The 21,411-nt window shown below is 42.3% G+C and overlaps 3 protein-coding genes across 3 annotated transcripts; 2 read left to right on the top strand and 1 right to left on the bottom strand.

Annotated features, from left to right (window-relative positions):
• Positions 1-1,542: 1,542 nt before the first annotated feature.
• LOC109853515 lies at positions 1,543-9,135 on the top strand. The gene is made up of 2 exons (XM_020425726.1): positions 1,543-6,511; positions 6,597-9,135. The coding sequence occupies exons 1-2, from the start codon at positions 1,615-1,617 to the stop codon at positions 8,444-8,446; spliced, it is 6,747 nt and encodes a 2,248-aa protein (XP_020281315.1). The 5' UTR covers positions 1,543-1,614; the 3' UTR covers positions 8,447-9,135.
• Positions 9,136-9,705: 570 nt separating this feature from the next.
• Positions 9,706-10,479, bottom strand: LOC109853550. Its single transcript, XM_020425776.1, has 4 exons — positions 10,448-10,479; positions 10,340-10,371; positions 9,970-10,235; positions 9,706-9,890 (listed from the first exon to the last, which is right to left on the bottom strand). The coding sequence occupies exons 3-4, from the start codon at positions 10,137-10,139 to the stop codon at positions 9,758-9,760; spliced, it is 303 nt and encodes a 100-aa protein (XP_020281365.1). The 5' UTR covers positions 10,140-10,235; positions 10,340-10,371; positions 10,448-10,479; the 3' UTR covers positions 9,706-9,757.
• Positions 10,480-11,510: 1,031 nt separating this feature from the next.
• LOC109853543 (insulin-like growth factor-binding protein complex acid labile subunit) lies at positions 11,511-20,278 on the top strand. The gene is made up of 12 exons (XM_020425763.1): positions 11,511-11,773; positions 14,831-15,086; positions 15,201-15,488; positions 15,715-15,952; positions 16,039-16,285; positions 16,367-16,621; positions 16,770-17,086; positions 17,174-17,471; positions 17,562-18,042; positions 18,159-18,422; positions 18,546-18,774; positions 18,878-20,278. Exons 2-12 carry the CDS (start codon positions 14,837-14,839, stop codon positions 19,212-19,214), a joined length of 3,204 nt encoding a protein of 1,067 aa, XP_020281352.1. The 5' UTR covers positions 11,511-11,773; positions 14,831-14,836; the 3' UTR covers positions 19,215-20,278.
• Positions 20,279-21,411: the final 1,133 nt, after the last annotated feature.

The following is a 21,411-nucleotide window of genomic DNA, read 5'->3' as shown; positions in this document are numbered from 1 at the left end:
TAACGAGATATTAGGAGGAACATAATGCGTGGTAAGATTCATTAACGATTCCACGGTAAGTAGCTCAGAGTCATGGTCGTTGATCGTCTCGTTGTGGCTTGCCTCGATACGCCTAATACTTTAGTCGATATAAATCACCTTTCTCATAGCTGTTTTTGTTATTTTGTCGCGGCTGTTAGCACCTACAAACAATCATTGAAAATAAAAACGCTAAAATTGTCACGAAAAATTGCAATTGCGTTTGAATTATTTCGCAATTTGAGACGAGATGTAGATTTTGGAGATGAAGCAAAGCGACAGAAAATTATAGGCTTGGCGGGAAAATTGTTAATGAGAATGAAAACTGTTTGAAATGATGTAATGACGAAGTAATAATAAATCGCTTTGAACGTTGTGAACGCACCGTAAGTAAAGGCAGACAGTGAGGCAAGAAAAGCAGTACAGGTTTATTGCATCGTCTTTGCGCAGTGAATCCAGTACGGACGAGAGAGGTGAGAGGGAAGAAGTAAGGAGCATCGCGCCGAACGAGAGAGAGAGACTATCTTGGAAAATAAGTTCCGCTGTAAAAATCCGTCGCTCTTCTCTCCGCGGCCATCTCGACTCTAAGGGGAGTTCTTCCCCCCTTCTTCGTGTGATCGTTCCGTCGAGTCTCGATTCCTTCAAGGACTAAAAATTCAACCCTTTACAAAGGCGAGCGGGGAGCGCGCGCGAGTGTAGAAGCTCTGTATTAAACATGAACCTGAAACCCGGTCTGATCCGTATTTATACCGCATTCGTACCGGATTAACTTTCGTTCTTTTTACTTTCTTTAGATGTGTTTTAATTTATTTTAGAATTATATTCGCTGGAATTATATTCTGGGTCCGGTTAAGTTGCTCGTTTGATTTTAAAACTGTGAATTAATTAAAGTGCACGAAGTTTTGAGATTTTTTTTAACTTACATATCTTTCCATTACATATTGGGGTTTTTTTTTTTTTTAAGTGGTATTCCAGAGATAGTGAATTCAGTCTTTTCGTATGCCTGTAAGCGCGTACGATCTTCGCGCTCTAAAAATGCGCATGCCGAGCAGGTAGTCACATACATGGTGTATACTTGTATAATTTCTTCGTTCTCTTTTTCTTACACATATATTGCGAGAAACATGTTTTTATACTCACGTCACTTGTAATTGTTAAACGATCTGAAATAAACGGACTTTCTCGGAAGATCCAAAAAAAAAACTACCGTTTACCGGACACGTTAAAATTGAAAAAAAAAAAAAAAAAAAAAAAAACGATAAGATTTATTTACACCGCGCACAAAATTGCAGTGTTCGGATCAGACAACTTTGATTGTCATTTCCGCGCAGGAAACACAACCGGTCAGCCACATCGCCACAACCGAAGCTCGTTTCCCTTCGAACCAACTACTACCCCGAAGAAGCGCGTAGAGGGGCACCCGCAAAAATGGAAATGCCAGGTTGTTATTCATCTACAGGTTCGCTTCTTCGTCCGTGAGCAGCCTCCTCTCGGTGTCGTGCTTTAGGCGATGGTATGTGTATCACCATGCGTGTGCCATAGCTGACCATAGACCGGCTCAGAAGTGGCCGAGACATTCGCCTCTCGACCGCGACCATGAGAGCACTCAACTCTCGACGCCCACGGTCGATCACGAGCATCCATCGACTCGTGTCTCGTACAGTTCTCTGCTTCTTCCTTCTGCTCTGCGTCCTTCACGACGCGCGAGCGCGTAGTGTGCCTCACGATGACGATGGTGTTGCGGCCGATCAAGTGCACGGCAAGATTTCGGAACCGGTGGAGGTGAGTGACACCAATTCCGACGGCGTAAACAAAGAGACGGAAAACGCGAACCGAGCGCGAAGTTTGACGGAGGAAGAATACAACGAAGACGACGGAAGAAAGATTCCCGTAAAAGAGATATCCATTGACGATTCCGAGAAAATCCAGGTCGAAGCCGACGAAGGCAGTGTGGCGAAAAAGAGACGAAGAAACGACGTGACGCTTTTCGGTAAATCCGTGTTGCAAGAGAGCGGTCTCGGGCGGGACGTAATCGCGGGTAAAGTGCAGAAGGACGAGGGCATTCGACGATTCGACGCTCAAGTCGAGTCGGACGACATCAAGGACTTGGGACAACGAAAAGTATTGGATATCACGGAAGATATTTCGGCTTCTCAAAAAGATGACAGCAACAAGGAAAGGCGAGTGATTGTTACCGATATAAATCCCGTAAACGAAGGTGAGACAATATCAGAAAGAAAAAAGGACGCAGAGGTGCCTTCCGATGTTTCAGAAAACCTGAAGAAGACCGCGAATCTGGACGAAGCAGATTTACACAAAGAAGAGACGGGACAAGTTGAGAAATTAGAGGAACATTACTCGGACGAGTCACGAATCGAGAATACTGAAGAGGTGCGCAATGATCTGCGAAGCTTGAAGCTTGCCGATAAGACTGAAAGTGAAAGGAATCAGGAGGAACATGTCGCAAACGATGCACCGAAAGCTGAAGAAATCGAAGATGAAAATCTGAACAGAGAAAACAGACACTTAACTTCAGGTAAGTCCAAGTCCAAGAGTTCGACTATTTATCTGAACGCAGAAGAGGGAAGTTTGCCCGGTCGCGAGCAAGAATCGATCGTGGACGGTCAGATAAAGAAATTGATATCTATACGAGATGATGCTCTCGAATCGGTCGAGAGCGGCGTGAAACAGTCGGAAAAGTCGATGGACATTGACATAGTTGACGTAACAGACAAGAAATTGCGCAATTTACGCAGCAGCAACGCGAACGACGCTTTGACTCTGAGTGAGAATCTCGATCAACCGGCGACAGAGGGGGTTCCCAATCGCCTTCAAAAGTGGAAGAATCAAGCCGCCCTGCTTCAGGAACAAATCAAAAACAGAACGTTCCTTCAGTACGTAAGAGAACAAGCGATCGAGGTGCTTCCTGACATTCCGAAATTCACTGAGATTCAGTTGTTGGAAACGATGAAAACTATCGCGCAAACGCGGGCGAAACCTTCGAATGAGACGTACTCAGCCGGTCTGAACGCAACTGAATTGAGCAAGGAGCAAATGGAAATTATAAAGTGCGCCGAGCAATTGGTGGAAACGAAGCAGCGACAGTCCTTCATATCGAACATGTCGGATTGCATTCGCAGTCTCAATGTTCTGAACTGCTTGCGCATCTTCGTCTGGCCTGTCGTGCTCGACAATCTTCCGCAGCCGGTCAGAGATTCGTTGAACAATCTACCAGTTGAGATAAACCTGATCGACTTGTTTCAGGGTAACAGAGCAAAGTCCGCGAGATTCGACGGCAATGTGCATCGTGCGAAGCTGCTGACACCGGAATCCGTCGTTTTCAACATCCTGAGAAACGCTCTGGAGACGAAAACCAGCTACGATCAGACGCCGACGTTCATCGACCCGAAGAACGAAACTCTGAAAGGGCTCCTCACGATCGGCCAGATTCAAATTCTCCAGATGGCCGAGAAGCTTCTGCCGGGTGATGCGCGGCGCGATTATTCCGACAGAATGTTCTCGTGCGTGCGCAGATTCGAATACTTCAGTTGCGTCAAGTACTTCGCCTGGCCGACGATCAAGCAGCATTATCCGTCGCTTCCGCCATTTCCGGATTATCAGAGCTGGTATCCGACGATACAATTTTATCCGCAGTATCCGATCGTTCCCTTTCCCAGTTACGTCGGATCCTCAGGCGAGCTTCCAGAAGTCGTGGACGCGGACGCCACGAGAATGCGAAGGCCGGAGGCGGTGATCGTGGACATTCTTCAGAACACTCTGCGGGAGCACGCGAAAGTACCACCTCCGTCCGTCACTTACAACACCGATTCCTACGTTGCTCTGCTCCCTCCGGAACAATTGCTGTCTATTCACATGGCCGAACAATTTCTTCCAGTTCAGTACCGTTCGGAATTCGTTCAGAAAACCGTCAAATGCATCCAGGATCTTAATTATCTGACTTGTATCAGATATTCGACCTGGCCGACAATCCGACAGTTCTTTCCCTCCGTGCCGAATATTACCGATTGGTTACCGAATTTATCCGACTGGCAGTTATCCAACTGGCAGTTCTCCGACATCTTGCCGCAATTTCCATTTCAATTACCCGATGTATTCTCGTTTATACCGAGTTTCGGTGGCGGAGGAAGCGCATCACCGGCAGCCGAATCGGAATCCGGTGGTGGTGCCTCCTCGGAAAAATCGTCTAGTCGAATCCCCGCGATATTGTTTCGTCAGAGTGAGCCTTCTTCCAAGACGTCCGGCGAGTTAGAAAACAAGATCACGGAGATTTTAATGAACGCGCGCAATTCTCTGAGAGCGAAATCGGAAAATTCACTGATTGGCAACGAAAACATAATAGTTCTCACGCCGATCACTGAGAGGCAACTTAACATACTCAAACTAGCGGAGAGTCTTGTGCCGTTTGAAGCTCGAGCTCCTCTCGTTACTCAGGTTCTATCTTGTCTTCGAGCTAATAACGACTTTTACAATTGCACCAGATATATTATTTGGCCCACGGTTGCGCTCTACGTTCCTAACTTCCCTGAATTTCCCACTTTGCCATCTGATCCAGAATCTCCGAAACCGGAAGAGACGTCGCAGCAGACGTTGCTGCAAAATACGAGCTCGTCCCAACAACCTGCTAAAGATCAGACAAAAGACAAGACAAACGCGATAAATGAAAATGCCGCGAATCCCAACGTAAAAATTATCTCCAGGACGAAATTTCCGCAGAACAACGGTCCTGTCATCAGCGTGACCGGAACGTCATTCGTGCCGATATTTACCGAACATCCCGAGTCGGTGATACTTAACATTCTCAGATCGATACATTTGTCCGTGCCGAACGTACAAGAGAATCAGGTTATCTCGAACTCTAAAAAGCAAGAATTCAGCGATTTGCTTAACGATCGACAGACAAATATTGTTAAAATAGCGGAAAATCTACTGCCCGACGCTCGTCGTCCCGCATTCGTCAATCGAATGTTACAGTGTGTTCTCAATAATAACTTTTTGACGTGCTCGAGAGACGTGTTGTGGCCGGCTCTCTCGGAATATTATTCGAGGCTGCCCAGTTTTCCTAATTTCGGAACGAATCCTTTGTCGAGCAACAGCAAGCCCGCGGTGGTTCAAAATCTAACCGATCCGTCGCCATTCTCGGAAACCAACGTTAAAATCGGTCAGCATGGCGACGCTACTGTTACAATCACTGATACAAGATTCTTTCCTATCTTCACGGAACATCCGGAAGGTGTGATTTTGAACATCCTTAAAGCGGTGCAGCACGCCGCACCGAGTGGTGTTCTAAACACCATGATTATCTCCAGATCGCCAGAAATTATGAGATACTTTACGGAACAGCAAGCTAACATTGTTCAGATCGCCGAGAGTTTGCTACCGGAATCAGTGAGGCCAGTATTCGTGGAGAGAATGGTCACTTGCGTTCGTGAAACCATGTTTCTCGAGTGTACCAGAGACATAGCTTGGCCGACCATCGCTCAATTCTTCCCGAGACTGCCGAATTTTCCAAATTTCGGAAGCTACCAGAGTACGCCGAGAATGAAAATTGATTTAGCGTCCATTTTATTGCGCAACGCCTATCCGGAGAATCAAACGTCCAACGAAAAGGCCGAAAATACATTAAAGACTGCCGTGGAAATTATCGAGGAAAAAATAGAAGATGTGCTGAAGAATTTACCGAACAAAGATCCGACGCTGCGTGTGGAGAACTCATATCTTGACGTGAATAATCCCGCGATAAGTTCTCTTCTCTCAGCTCGAGAAATGAGTATCGTCAAATTAACGGAAAAAGCGATACCAGACACGATACGTCGCGCATATGTAACCAACATGCTCGAATGTATGAGAAGCAACAACTTTATTACTTGCACTCAACATATCAGCTGGCCGACTTTGAGACAATTCTTTCCGAGTGTGCCTACCTTCGACGACATAGCGGGCCAGTTGCCTGGCGGCGGTCAGAGTCCTAGTGGCGGTCAATTTCCTGGTATCAGTCAAATTCCTGGTGTCGGTCAATTTCCTGGTGTCGGTCAATTTCCCGGTATCGGCCAGATTCCTAGTGGCGGTCAATTTCCCGGTGCTAGTCAGATTTCTGATATTATCAGTCAAATTTCTGGTGGAGGTCAAATTCCCGGCATAAGTCAGATTCCCGGCTCCGAATTTGCAGGACCTATAATTACAAATCCTTTTGCTGACGGTTCCAATATACCTTCTTTTCCAATACCCTCGCCTCCTCAAATCACGATCCCGGGTCAATTTCCATTCCAACCTTCTATTCCTCAATTCCCTTCCATCGGATTTCCTGGTTTCGGTGGTTATCAGCCACAATTCAGCATTTTGTCGACCGCACCGCAGCAGCTGAAACCTCTTATATCGAAGGAATCGCAACAAGAGTCGGTTCAGTCCAGAGTCGCGCACACAGAGACGAATCAGATAAATGGAGTATCGAGAGCTGCGAACACTCCGTCAGTAGGTGAATTAGTCTTTCCCGTTAAACCCAGACTAATATTTTCTTTTTGATATTTAATTTATTGATATCGAATGTTTCATTTTTTCAGAAAAAGGAACACCGCATATCGTCCCCGGATACCTTGGACAACCAACGAACATCTTCATAGATATTTCCAAGGAGAAAGTTCAGTTGTCTGACATTGAACGAAAACAAGGTCCATCGCCGAAGCCCAGTCCCTCGGATTCATCGTTGAGAGCACACAAAAGAAGACGAAGAAGCACCAAGGAAGAGTTATTGAATTCTTACTACGAGACGAATGATGAAATCGAACGGGCTTCGAAAACGATAACAGGCACAATGTTTCCAAACATCACGGAAACCGAGTTTCTTCAGCTTTTAGTCAATATTTCCAAGTTAAAGAAGCCATTGGAGAAGAGGCCAGCGGAGAATTCGAAAGAATATTTTGTAGATACATTAAATTCTACAGTTAAAAACTCTCTGACCGCCGATCAGTACGAGATATTAAAGCTGGTGGAAGATTTGGACGAGCGCGTCACAACTCGAGGTTTTCTGTCGCAAGTAATCAACTGTCTACTCAGTTTGAGCTTTATCAAATGCATGGGTATTTTCATCTGGCCTCTGATCATCAACAACGTACCGTCGTTGATCGATTTATCGTCTGCGTCCATCTCTAGTCTCGGTATCCTCGGAAGATCGACAGAAGCCGAAGTGCAGCATTACTTCGGCATGTCAACGAGCGATTTCGAGAAGGAACTGCTGACGAGAAAGGAGTCTGTTGAACATCTCTTTTTAGATTGGTATCAGAAGCTAATGGAGGATAAATTTCAGGCAGACTTCGGTATTCTGAAGATCAGAGGCTACGGGAACGGCGAGGTGGGCGTCAGCCTCGGCGAGTATCGCGAAGGCAGAGCTACGAAAATCAAGGACAACAAAAACTTGCCGAGTATTCTGACGATCATCAGCGATATCATGGAAGAAGTTTTGGATCAGCGACCGGACAATGAGAAACTTAAGAAAGAAAAGGAGAAGAGAGAAAGAAGTCTAGATGATACACAGGAAACGGACTTTCAGTTTCTAAAAGAGAGCGACGAGAACGCAGAAATTAAACGATCAATGAACGACGAGCAGATAATCACCATGTTTCTAGATAAAATAAAAGCCAACGCGACAGATTTCGCTGAAGGTGACGTCACAAAATATTTCAACGTGGAAGATGCGTACAACGCTTTCAGCGTACTCTTCGGGAGCCGGTTGAATAAGAAATTTGTGAGTAGATTTAAAGTTTTTACCGAGGAAAATCTAAAGAAAATAACCGAAAACCACGCGAAGGAGCAGAGCACAGAAGAATTGAAAGTAATACCCTTGAAGACGCAGGTGATTTATGATCTTGAGAAAGAGTCTGTAGAGAGTCATCAGGAACGCGAAAGAGAACATCGCGCGAAGAATGAATTCAGATCTCTGTTGGATAAATACTCGGACATGCTCGTGAAAGGCATTTCTATTAAAAAGATCGAAGATCCGGATAACGAAATTAAGATGAACGACACCGAATCGTCTTCTAAGAAGAGCAAACGCTCGGAATTGAGGATCTATTTGCCACGTTTGCAAGAGGATATCACATCCAGAAAAATCACGAGCGAGATGGTGCATCTCGGAAAAGCGTTGAAGACGAAGATGAGTAATATGATGCCTGGAATTGGTTTCATTATAACCTTCCTCATTCAAATGGCCCTGGCTCATGCGAGAGCGGCTGCCACCATGGCCGGGATGATCAGCAACATGGCTCTCGCATCAGCCATGTTCGGCATGATTCGGCAAAATCTCTTCGGATCGGACAACCCGAAGATCAAATACGTTTATGATAATGACAAGACTGGTCCAGGAATCACTTGGCCTCATAATCCTCATTACGACTCTTACTATCACGGAAAATAGCATTAAATTCTTTTGATAAAGTTTACTTTTAATTTTTTACGTACGGAAACCTTAGGTACACGTACTTAGGAATTTTTTCGAAGTCGAAAATCGAATTTTATTGGGTTAGCTTTAATTTTTTGTACTATCATAATAATATTGTGGCCGCGTTCATAAAAAAAATCATGATTTTTGAATTGTATAATCTTCTGTGATTAAAGAAAAGTTTATAATTTCTTGAAAACGTCAGTGTCGAAAAGATAATCATCGAACATTTTTTTATGAATGTGTCCATTGTTCTTCTTAAATTTTATTTGCGATTTAGTAACACAGGTTTCATAGAGTATCCTCTCTAAGAGATTTTAGTGTAGATAAACATAGAACCCCTGAAGAAACGGTATTCTCGTAGATGATTATGGAAACAATTCCTCGCAATTTCATTATAATATGCAAGAAACACACACACACACACACACACACACACCATATATATGTATTTCACAGGAAATATTTATTTCATTGTCATAAATGGGATTTTACGGTGGAGGGTAACACTTTTTCATATTTTTTTAGAGGTCATACAATACATAGATTAAAAAATCTCATGCGGTATATTGCAAAATAAAAATATTGAATTACTAGTATAAGTTTTATAAGTAAGACTGATGTGCTCTTTGATTGCATATGAAATAAATGGTGTGTTACTTTTATCTTATGTAATTGTTAATTTTCTTCCATAAAATTATAATAATTAAATAATTAAATAAGATATTTCAATTGTCTGTGTGAATGAAATATTTTAATATTATTAAAATATCACAAAATTTGGAAGCTAAATTAAGCAGAAGAGAAATCGCGATAAAATATTTATATTAAATAATAATATTAATAATATATTTGTGAGTAAACTCGTGCAGCATCACTTTCGTAACTCTACCGGCGCTACAAGTTCCAAGAACCTTGAGAAGCCAGCTTCGAATGCTTAGAAATAGATTCGAGATTATTCTTGACTACACACCGAAGGTCTTCTCCGTTCATTTCTTCTTTCCTTTATCTTTTTGCCAGTTCTACGCCAGTTGCGCGCGGCAAAAAAGTGCACCGAGAGACGCAACAAGAGCACAAGGAGACCGGAGTCAAGATCGCGGGGCACACGCGATCTCCGGAACGTTGAACTGCCATGAAAGCGAAATAACAAGTTACCCTGGAATTCTATAAATGTAGCACTCTGACAGTTTTACATCAACACAATTAAATGCATTCACTATTTTTGTAAAACAATACAAAATAACACGTTAAAAAATTATAACATATTAAAATACAAAATATGTACTTCTAGTCAACTAGAAGCGGCAAAACGGAAGGAATTTCTTCCTCGATCGTTTTTGACTCGTTTTCGTATTTGATTTCCTCCATGACGGATTTCATTTCAATTTCCGCAGAATAAGTCAACGCATTCAAATAGTACCTATTTACATACAATGCGAGCAATCATTATTTTATAATAAAAATGTACAATCTTGCACGAAAAATCAAATGTGAGATACCACTCGTGGGCGCGCAGACAATCGACGTCTTCCTCGTCTGAGCAAATACGTTGTTTCTGATTGAATATCGTATTGTTGAAACATATCACCGGGAATCCGTTGCCGGCATTGTCACAAACGTGAAAAATCTTGCAGTTGTAATCCATATCTGCATAAAAACCGGACGACATGCCTTCGCAAGTGAAACGAAAAGTTAAATTTCCGAAGATATCGGTGTCGTTTTGTTCGTTCGATATTTCCTCGTATGTTTCCAAGCGATTTCTGTCCTGCGTGTGCAAAAACAAAAATGTAACTTGCTTTATAAAAAAAAAATTACAGTAACTCTCTGGTTCCGCATTTAATACGAGCTTAGAAAAAAATGGATTCTTACAAAATAACCCAAAACGAGTTGGTCAGTCACTTCTGTATAACAAAAAAATATATATATCAATTTTTAGACTTAAGTGCGATATCTCAGTTTAAGTTAATTTTGACTCACTCGAAATTAATAAAAAATTAAATACATATATTATGAAACAATTCATTGTTTCTGTGTATTAATGACGATTCTTTTTAAATAGTAAAAATTCTTGTTACTGATGTATGAGACGCGAAATTGAAGAACACACTGTCACTCGCTGGATTACTCGCTGGATAACGCAACCGACTACTAGTACTACCTCAAACTCTTTGTTTGAGAACTCGAAGACTCAATGACTTTAATAGCCGTGTAATTTCAGGAAAGGTCCGCCATTCTTTCTCATTATCGTTTAAACGATGCTTAAGTATTGTATCCTGCTTTATGTTGCAAGATATTTCAGAAAAGCCAAAGTGTTACCGTCATGGCAAATACTTATCCGTGTACTTCGTGCAAGGTAGTATATAAAAAGATATTTAAATATGTATTTGTAAAAAAGAAAATATATTGAAAACACCTTTTAAAATAAACTCGTTTATTGAAATTTTTTTAAAAATCACCAATCTTGTATTATTTTTAAAAACATTTAGTTTAATTTTTGTTTACTCTCTGAAATGTTTATTTAGATTTATCTACTCACCAACAGATGTCAGCTTCATGCCGTAAATCGCACGAGTCACTCGAGTACCGAGGCAACTGTCCGAAGATACTTTCACTAGCACTAACCAATCCTAAGATACCGCTTATTTTGCTAACTTTCTTCTACCGCGGTATTATCAGGATCGTATCATATGTTAAAAAGAACATAGGATGTTTTATATACAGAAAAATTATATATTTTCAATTTTTCTTAATTTTAACAACAACAGAAAATAAACTTTAACGATTAAAAAAATATTTTTTTTTCTAATATTTCTTAAAACATCAAGGAAGTTGTGTTCAATTTTGCACGCTGTGATTATATTTTGATTAGATTTCTTAAAATTACCGTAGCTAATCAATAGCGATTGTTTTCGAGATAAAAGATAAAATTTATTAAAATGAGTCGCGCGTCAGTAGCAAAAGGTGGGATGTCTACGAAAGGACAGCATGCATTAACTGCCAATGAGGCAGGCCTTACTTCTCAGGCCTGCCTTTCTCTTTGCCTCCGAGCCTCGGCTCAGTTTTCACGGCAGCTTCACCAAGGAACCACATGCAGAATGTCCTGAAGATACGCGGCAAAAGCACACTCGTATATTTCTCTCCTTGTTTATCTCTCTCTCTCTTTCGTGCCTCTCGCTCCTGCATGGTGGAAGAAAAAGGATGACCCGCACGGCGGCGAATATGTAACCCCGGGGATACCAGCGGTGCATCCTTGAAAGAGACGATCTTCGTGCTTCTGAAGATTTCTGGGCAAAGTGCAATAAGGTATCACGAATATTTCTGTGACAAATCGCGAGAATTTGTCAATCTTAAAATAGTTCGAGAAAAAAAACGAACTCGAGGGAAATGTCATTTTGTCAAATTAATCAACTGACGTCGGAGCAATCAGGTATGACGTTGACGTTTGAAAATTATCAATAAGAAACAGATTATCAATCCGTTGTTTTAAGTTTCGTTACATCTTTAAGTACAAAAACGGTATTAAATCCGCAAAGTTCTCGGGTGAGTGTCCACGTGAGTGTGTTTAGATGCGTCATCTCTCCGGTTCTCAGCGTACGATGCGCGGTTTAACAAAACGTTACGTTTCTACGTCTGTACTTGAAGTAACTGTCCTTAATATCTGACTGAATTCCGCATTGTTCTTTTTTTTTTTTTTTTTCCATCGCGCACTTAAAGTTTTGCGACGTCGAACTTGCGTAATAACAAGCACGTCTTTAGTAGTTGCAACAATATTTTACCTTGCGTTTAAAATGTCAAATTGTTTCTGCGTTCTGTTGAGAAGTGACGCGTATTCGTGAAAAAAAAAAAAAGATCGCGTTACAAAACAAAAACTGCACGATGCAAAATGCAAGGATGTTCAAATGCCGCAGAATCCGCACAAGGACGACCGGTGAAACGAAATCACATCTGTTTTCTCTCTTTCTCTATCTCTCTCTGAGTCGCATCAGAGAAATGCAACGAGAAGGCGCGTTTGGATTCTACGAGAGAACAACCTTTTCTCTTTAATAATAAAATATTATTTCAGTATCTATCGACTAATATCGGTACGATATCTCACGGTGGGTACGCGAGTGTGCGGTTTCTTTTTACGTAAGCCGACTGTGGCTGCGCTAAACAACAGCTCTAATTGATAGACTTTCGGAAAGTGGAGCGCGCTAGTTCTTTTGCCGCGTCGCGCTGTTCTTTTTCCGCTTTCGAGAAACGGAAGTACGTCTCGCATTCTGAAACCTGTCTTTTTATTATAGCAATTTTTCTTATCGAGTTTCTAAATATTTTCCCACATCTCGATGTGAGTAAACCGTTAGATCGATATGAGCGAGATAAATCTACAATAAATATATCAAGTACTTTTAGAATGCATTATGTCGGTATTGATACGCGCGCCGATAATTTTTTTTTTTTTTTATATAATTCTGATATGAGTTTGTGTGCGGAGTCACGAGAGATCAACGTGATTCGGTCCAGTGGCTATTTCCTTGGTTTAAATTAGCGAACGAGAAAGAGAAATAGAGAGACCAGATGAAATAAGTGAAAGGCACCTGTTTTTCCCAGCGTATCGCTTCGCTTGCGAACGTTATCACCTCAGTCGGTCGCAAATTCGCAGATGTCACTGTCTGGCGAAAATCAGTAGAACGATTGTCATTTAGGATCGCGATCGCGTATTTTGATCACAAGTCGGTGCTTTCGCACAAGCCGAAAAGTGCATGAATTTTTGCCGAACAGACACGTCTTTCAAGTGCAAGATAAGTTTGATAAAAATATTTTTCTAACAAACAGATACAACGCGCGCGTAGAACATCGGCCGGATATGTGCTGTTCGTTTTTTTTTTTTTATACGTCATGTGCTCGTCAGCGTATTAAATCGCCAGCGTTGCACAAACACGGTTAAACTAGATCACGGTGCCTTTTTCTTTTTATCTTCTTGCTCGTTGAATTACTAGGGCTGTAATAAGGCATAGTTCTCCATTTCTCAGATCGGTGGGTCTCACGATTACTTTAATTACACGCCGCCGTTAATTGCGGGAGGCTTCGCCAACGACGATTCTCGATTAGCAGATGCTGCGCGCTCTATTGAAAGTATATAACTCGCTTTTTGTTATCGTGCGATTGTTGATTAACAACAAAGTGAAACTTGTTAATAAAATACAAATCTTGACGCAACTCGCAAACAGAGATGATAAACAATTTCAGCAAAATATAAACATTTATTGATGAGAAGTTGATTGCACATGTTTTCACGGCCAAATGATCTTGTCAAACTCACGACGAAGAAGATCAGATGATGATCAGATGATGAAAGGAGGTCGGTTATACACGGAGAGATTGTGTTTGCTTAATCGTCGTGCGTTTCGTAAGAAAAACGATCGATTTGCAATAAGCGCAGCGTAGCTCCGCGCGTAACCGTCAATTTTCTATCGAAATTTTACGCACGGTTACGCAGGTGGGGATCGTCGTCTTCGCGGTAAGTCGCACACATCGGTGAAAACTGGGATTGGTCTAATTGCGTTAACATTTCCGGATGGACAAGCGTCGCTTTCGTAATTGTTGTTGCAAAGCGTGCAACAACGCATCGTTTGATGCGCAGATTAAGCGCTTGTAACTTATAATTTGCGATGTGAGAAAGCTACGATCGCACGTGAAGTTTTGCCCGCGCCTGTTCTTTTCTAGAATCGCGTGGGAGAAGCCGCGTCGTCGATGCGCGACGGACGAATTAATTAATGGACGAACGATGATTCGGCGAGGCCAACACATCATCGCACGAAATATCTGTTTTCTCGCGATGCGTAGGTCACATCGTGCGTAGGTCGCGCGCGTCTTCTGAAAAGAGCCGTGTGTCTTTCTCAAGGCCGGTCTTCGGACTATCATCGGAGATCTCAGCGAGTTTAGTCACCCTCGCACGCCTCGGCATCGAGAAATCGCGGGATACCGGTGGACTCGCGTGGGATAATAAGCAGCGAGATCGGATCGCGATTTCAGCGAACGATGGTAATCGCATTTGCTTAAACGCGGGTCATGAGGACAAAGAACTGTTCGACAGTTCGCTGGAAAAAGATTTTCAGAGAAGCGATCGCGAGTTTTAAAGAGCTATTTTGTTTGTTAGACGTGCGTTTATCTCACTCGCATGCTTTATCGGTGTATCGATCTGTTGCGTACACACGATGAACCAAGATAGTTCACAAAGCGAAGTTTCCCACATTTCGCGCGTTGCATCACGAAATGACTAATCGAAACTCGAATGTAAACAATATCGCTGTCTTACATCTTCTTCGCGCTTTCCTATCGCTATGAAATTTTAAAAAAATTTCTGTTTTTCTCGTACAGGTTAAAATGTTATCGCCACTGCTACTTCTGGGCATGGCCCTGTACGTAATGGGCGGCTACGTGCCACCCGGGCCGAGGTTCCGATGTCCCAGAGAAACGATGTACATCTATCCCTGCACTTGTTTGCGGGGCAGCGACAAAGGTCTGTACGTTCGCTGCGAAAACACGAATTTGGCCAGCCTCAGCATCGCCTTCTCGAATCTGGGCAACGAGGGCATGCCGATCGAGGAACTGGTTCTGTACAAATGTAACATAGGTGAGCCGACTTGATTCCCGCGTCGCGGGAAAAAACAAAACTCAGATTCAACATTCCCGTGGCGAGTAACAAAATAGACTCGGGAATGATGTTGTTTTTCTTTTTGCGGACCAGTGAGATTTTACGGACCCGCCTTGTATCCGTTGGACGTGCGAGTGCTGAAGTTCATTGACACGCCGCTGAGGCTGATCGAGAAGTACAGTTTTCTCGGCGTGAACAGAACCCTTCAGGAACTCCACGTGACAAACAGCAACCTGGAAAACTTTCCGCGCGAGGCACTGCAGATCCTCGGTAATCTCAGTCTGTTGAGCATCACCGGCCACCGGATGTCTGTCTTGCCGGGAAATAGTTTTGGTGAAAGCGCGGCGGCCGCCAAGTTGGAAAAATTGGAGATCAGTAACGGTAATCACACAGTCATCGTAAGGTATCATCAATAGAAAATATACGATCTTGTTATTTGTGTCAATCACGGGATTCGAAAGCGACGTAATGTCTGTGAAATCGGCGTTTGATGCTGAGAACGTGAAAAGATACACTTCACATAATTCCTTTTTTGTCTATAAAATTGATGTCATAAAGTATTACAATCGTTAAGTATTATCGTTATTATTTCCGTTATACTTTTTAGGCACGCTCTCTTCATTGCCTGTGGAAGCGGTAACGCCGTTGAAAAAATTGAAATCGCTCGATCTGCATGGCAATAAGATAAAAGATCTGAAGAGAAATCAGTTTAAAGGACTGAGAGACACCGAATTTTTGGATCTGTCTCACAATTTGATCGACAAATTGGACGCGTCTCACTTGGCCGATCTCACCAAGATGGGATGGTGCAACATGTCGCATAATGCTATCACCGATCTCAAGAGGTTGATTGAATTTAAAAAAAGATGTTAATCGTCTGAAAATCAAATCTCCGCGACGTCGAGTATCTAAGATATTGATTTCGTTTTAGAGGAACCTTCGCTCGAAATTCCGTGCTGAAGGTCTTAAATTTGAGTCACAATAAGATCAGGAAGTTGGACTCGAACACTTTCCGCGGCATGCGTTTTCTCAGACGACTGTACCTGAGCGACAACCAAATCGACGACGTCGGTCGCGGAACCTTCGGATCGATCACCAGAATCGGCATCATCGATCTCGCTCGTAACTTCATTAAAAAGATCGACTTCCAGATGTTCAATCAGCTGCAATTTGCCGAGGTGCGTTCATTGTTTCTCGAAAATTACAACTCGTATCGATTTTAACGCAATTATTTTTTTTAATAATAAATTTGTCATTAGCTTCTGGACGTTTCCGAGAATTTTGTTACGGTTGTGGAGAAACTGGCGTTCAAAGATCTCTATCTGACCAAAGTAAATCTGTCTCACAACGAAATTTCGAAGATCGAACCGAGCGCGTTCGAGAATTGCGCTAATATCACGTTGCTGGATCTCAGCCACAACAAAATTGAGAACATCTCCAAGTATTCATTCGACAGCACGTCGTACGCGATGGAGTTGCAGCTGAGTTACAATCTCCTCACGTCTCTAAATCAGGCGAGTACATTATTTCTTAATATACGAACGATCGCGATATAATTATATCGTACTTCGTTATAACTAATTCACGTCACGTATCTTATTTTATTTTTATATTCAATTGTTACACATTGAAGATTAAAGAAAGTACATTCTCCGTGCGCAGGTTCCGTTGCACAACATGACGGGATTGAAGATCCTGAACGTTTCCCACAATTTGATACACTCCGTTCCACGACAGACTTTTCCTAAGTTGTACGAGCTCCATACAATCGATCTTTCGCACAACAATCTGTCCGAGATTCACAACGCCATATTTCAAACGTTGTTCAGTCTGCGATTTCTAAATCTGTCTCACAATTCTCTTGAGAAAATCAAACCGTCCACTTTTGGCCCGCTGCCGACGCTTTTGGAACTCGATATGAGTTACAATCAATTGAACGACGTCGCGCGCGGTAGTTTGACTCGATTGGCCAGCTGCAGGTTCGTTATTCGCATTGTTTGTCAATGAAAAAAAAAAAAAAAAAAAAAACAATTGTCTTTCACACAATTTTTTACTGTAAATTGCAGAAGTTTGACGGTGAAGAATAATCATCTGACAAAGATCTTCCAACTGCCGATTTCTTTGGGCTATTTGGACTTTTCGGAGAATCTACTGGAAGAAATTCCGAGCACTGACGTCTGGCCCACGATGAACGCGTTGCTTTCGCTAGATCTTTCGCGGAATCAGTTAGGCGATAACCTGCAAGAAGGTAGCTTCGAAAACCTGCTGACCTTGAGAACTCTGAATCTACAAGCGAACAATATCACGAAGCCGCCGTGGCAAGCGCTGAGCAGTTTGAGCAGTTTGCAGTATCTTTACTTACAAGTATTAAAACAAAAATCTAAAGAAATATTTAAAAAATTATTTTTATGTGCGAATGTAATTTAAAAAATTAAAAAAAAAAAAAAACTTTAGGACAATCACCTAACAAAATTGGAGAAAACCGCCTTTGGTCGCTTGCCGATAGTGTTCGAGCTGAACTTAGCGAACAACAACATAAACAATGTGACAAATCGCGCATTCGAGGGCCTGCTGCAACTTCTTACGTTGAATCTGACGAACAACAACATCAGTCACATACCGAACGGCGCGTTTCAGGGTCTAGTGTCTCTGAGAACTCTCGATCTGTCGCACAATAAATTGGAGAGGCTGGACAACAAAACGAACGGATTGCTCGACGACTGTCTGTCGTTGGAGAGAGTCAATCTGAGCCACAACAAGATCTCGTTTCTCACTCGGAAAACTCTGCCGAACGATCCCTGGATCCCTTACAGACTAAAGGAGGTTGACTTATCGTACAACGAAATGCCGGTCGTCACATACGATCTCATCGCCGGCGGCAAGAAGATTCAATATTTGAATCTCTCTCATAATAACATTAATGAGATTAGGAGATGTGAGTATGAATGTAACAGGGAATGTTATTTTACTAATTACTCTAATTACTTAGCAATTAACGCTGGTTCGCATAAATTTCTGCTGAAGGAATATAAGAACATTGTTGAATTTCAGATATAATTGGAAATTTAACGTCTCTGCAAACTTTGGATCTGTCGTACAATGACTTAAGCGATGTGTCCGAGCAAGACGTGTTTCTGCCGCCATTAAATTTGACCAATTTACATCTGAGTAACAATCATCTGAGTTACGTGCCTCTCGATAAGATTTTGCCGCTACCGAATCTACGACTTCTCGATATTGAGGAAAACGAGATTGGCGTCTTCGACAAGAAGTTTATGAAGATTATCAAAAACGGCACGATCCTCAAATATTCCGGTAATAAAAAATTAAATTTAATGTACATAAATAAATATATACAATTTAAATAAAATTTAAATTAAATTTTTAATCAAAGTACTTTCTTATAACTGTTGTGTATTAAAATGTACTTTTAATTAGGAAATCCAATGCACTGTGATTGTCACGCACGACCATTGAAACGATGGCTAAACGCTCAAACGAAAATTCCGACGGAATGGTCGAACGTGACGTGCCGGAGTCCGAATTACGTTGCGAACAAATTTATCTCGGAAGTAACCGAGGATCTCATGAACTGCGGCGAACGGGACATTAAGGAAGAACCCGAACTCGATATCAATCCCGACGTAAAATATCGAAATATCGAGTAGTACGTATCTTTATATTCCATTGATTAAAAAAAAAAAAAATTCTGTAGCGAAACACGTGCGTACAATTTTTCTGAAAATTTGATGAGCCAACTTTGTTTTTAGCGATACCGAAGACAAGAGCTGGAAAGCTACGTGGTACGTGACGTCGCACGAGGACATCGGCGACTTCTACGTTGTGGTGCGAGAATCCGGAAGCAGCAAGTCCATGATCGAGAAGGACGTCGTTTACAGCGAGCGATCCTTCAGAATTCACGATCTGAAGGAATCGAACGTCAAATACGAGCTGTGCGTGCTTGCGCGCGACTCCGAGGGAAATGTCAAGCACTACAGAAACTCGCAATGTCAGATTTTGAATCAGCACAACTCCGGTTCGACCTTTAGCCCCAAGGCGAGCCTGTGCCTCGTGATACTCGTCGCTTCCTTTCGCACGCTTATGTGAGAGACTTTAAATCTGCCGGAAATAGCATATTCACAGCATTAAAGATGATATTTTGAATGTTTTGGGAAAAAAAAAAAAACGGTAAAGTTGTACACGCGATCAAAGTACGTTCACGTATCGCTAGCTCATTAATTGTTTTCGGCTCACTCTTGCTATTGTCTTCTCGCGTTGAAGCGACGATCTTAAAGCAAATTAATATATTTTTCGTTAAAAAACGCATATATAGCACGGTATCACCTGCGTTTTGTACATAATTGTATATCTCGCTCGAAAGTAGAACGTTGAACGTTGTGTATTATTTATTTTTGTAGAAATATATACATCTTACATTATACACAAGTCACGTTGCTTTCATTTCACATCGAAGTTTCTCGACCTGTGTGAAGAGGAACGCGAACCTAATGACCGGATTCGTGCCAATAAATTACGATTGTCGGGTTAGAGAAGGATGGTCGGCGATTAGCGAACGATTCGTCTTAATAAGGACCGGCTCAATCCCACGGAGATTAATCCGGCGTCGCGCGGCCGTCGCCGTGTGTGCCGCGGCGACTAATAAAGCGCTCGCGACGCTGAGAAAAAAATTCTCACGGAAGTCCCGAACATACGCGTAGTAAGATTTCATTATCTCGCGAAGGCTGTAATTAGTATCAACGATTAGGCAGGTAACGCGTCTCGTCGCATTAAAAAGAAAGAGAGAGAGAGAGAGAGAAGGAGGAGAGGGAGGACAGTCACTAATGAGGGCGAAGAAACACAGGAGAGTCGTTAACTTCCGCAAAAGGGCACGCCGCGGGATTTATTAGCGTCATCGGAAGTCGACGACGATTTTTGTTTCCCCGACGCGTTTCGTTTTGGTTAATTATTCGCACTTCGTTAACACGCGATTACCGGTTTGTTCGACGCGGCCTGGCCCACGATATCCATGAGAGTAAGAGACAATGCCCCTGCGCGCGCACGAGTGGCAATCCACCAGGTCCGGCGGATTAACGGGAATTTAAATTACATGACGCACGGCGTACTTGATTAATATTGCTTCGGTTGGCACACCGGAAAAAAAAAAAAAAAAACAATGAATTGCACACTCGCGCCGTTTTGCCGTTCTGCTCCGCCTTCTCGATCGGGATTATCGTCGGTTTAACGCTTAATTAGCAAAGTAATCTTTGGTAACAAGCGCGATCTTCGTGTAGTTTTATCCAAAGTTATAAAAAGATTTTGGAAATAAATAAAATATTTACTTCCCCCCCATTTTTTGTCCTGTATACAACTTTTTAGTAAAACATCTTTTACAAATTGTTTGTGAAAATAAATGTTCAAAGTAAAAATACAAAAAAAAAAAAAACACGTTAAATCGCGCGTTCGTTTGGAAACCTTTTCCTGCCTTGCATCGATACTTGCAAGATGCGAGATTTCATTGCAATATTGATAGCGATTACGAAATGTCTAGTCACTTTCACTCCAGGCCCAATAAGGCTCTGGCTGACAGAAGTACCGAGCAAACACGAGCCCTCACGAAGTGCCACGAAGAACGATATCCCCCGTGAACTCGCCGGAGACATCCGCTTGTCTGGGGCCTTGTCAGGGACCTGGAGATTTGTGCGACACACACGAGCAAATTTACATTTGTCTCCTCCTACTCAAACAAATTATCGCGACAACTTTGACGCCAACTCTCTCGTCGTAAGAAAATCGGTGATTCAGAAAATACAAAAACGCACTTTAGTTTTCACACGATCAACTTGATCAAAAAAATTCCCACAGATTTTATATTCAATTTTCATGTGATGATTTAAATACAATAAATATGTCGTTTATTTTTTTCACAACTAACTGTTGTTATTTAATTTATTACACCTGTCATTGTTATAATCTTCATGTCGCTTTTGATATTTACGGTTCTCACATCCTGACCGTATGAATAAAATAAGCGGAATATACATTTACATACTGCCGCTTTGGGCAGTGACTCACGATGCATCCATGTAAGGCCCAGAGCGAGAGGTGCCCCCCGTTGGCCCCCATACGCCTACGTTAAAACATCGGCTGCCCACCTCGAGTGAAAAATAAAAACGAAAGAAGAACGAGTTTTTGTAAAAGGCTCTTTTGCCGGATCGACTTTCGACTCGCGATAGAACATTGGAAGATTGTCCGAAACGGTCGCGCGGGATCCCGTATTATTATCAAAGCGCGATCGAGTGCAACG

This window comes from Pseudomyrmex gracilis, unplaced genomic scaffold (genome assembly GCF_002006095.1).
Source record: "Pseudomyrmex gracilis isolate BER0280 unplaced genomic scaffold, ASM200609v1 scaffold_50, whole genome shotgun sequence".
Classification (NCBI taxonomy): domain Eukaryota; kingdom Metazoa; phylum Arthropoda; class Insecta; order Hymenoptera; family Formicidae; genus Pseudomyrmex; species Pseudomyrmex gracilis.
Note: the sequence above shows the minus strand (reverse complement) of the source record. Positions and strands in the feature narration are given on the sequence as shown.

Coding starts and splice junctions, on each gene's coding strand:
- LOC109853515 (XM_020425726.1), top strand. CDS start 1,615: ATGAGAGCACTCAACTCTCGACGCCCACGGTCGATCACGAGCATCCAT. Junction 6,512..6,596: donor TGCGAACACTCCGTCAGTAG/GTGAATTAGTCT, acceptor TCATTTTTTCAG/AAAAAGGAACACCGCATATC.
- LOC109853550 (XM_020425776.1), bottom strand. CDS start 10,139: ATGTCGTCCGGTTTTTATGCAGATATGGATTACAACTGCAAGATTTTT. Junction 9,891..9,969: donor TGTCTGCGCGCCCACGAGTG/GTATCTCACATT, acceptor GTATGTAAATAG/GTACTATTTGAATGCGTTGA.
- LOC109853543 (XM_020425763.1), top strand. CDS start 14,837: ATGTTATCGCCACTGCTACTTCTGGGCATGGCCCTGTACGTAATGGGC. Junction 16,622..16,769: donor TCCTCACGTCTCTAAATCAG/GCGAGTACATTA, acceptor CTCCGTGCGCAG/GTTCCGTTGCACAACATGAC. Junction 18,423..18,545: donor CACGATCCTCAAATATTCCG/GTAATAAAAAAT, acceptor ACTTTTAATTAG/GAAATCCAATGCACTGTGAT.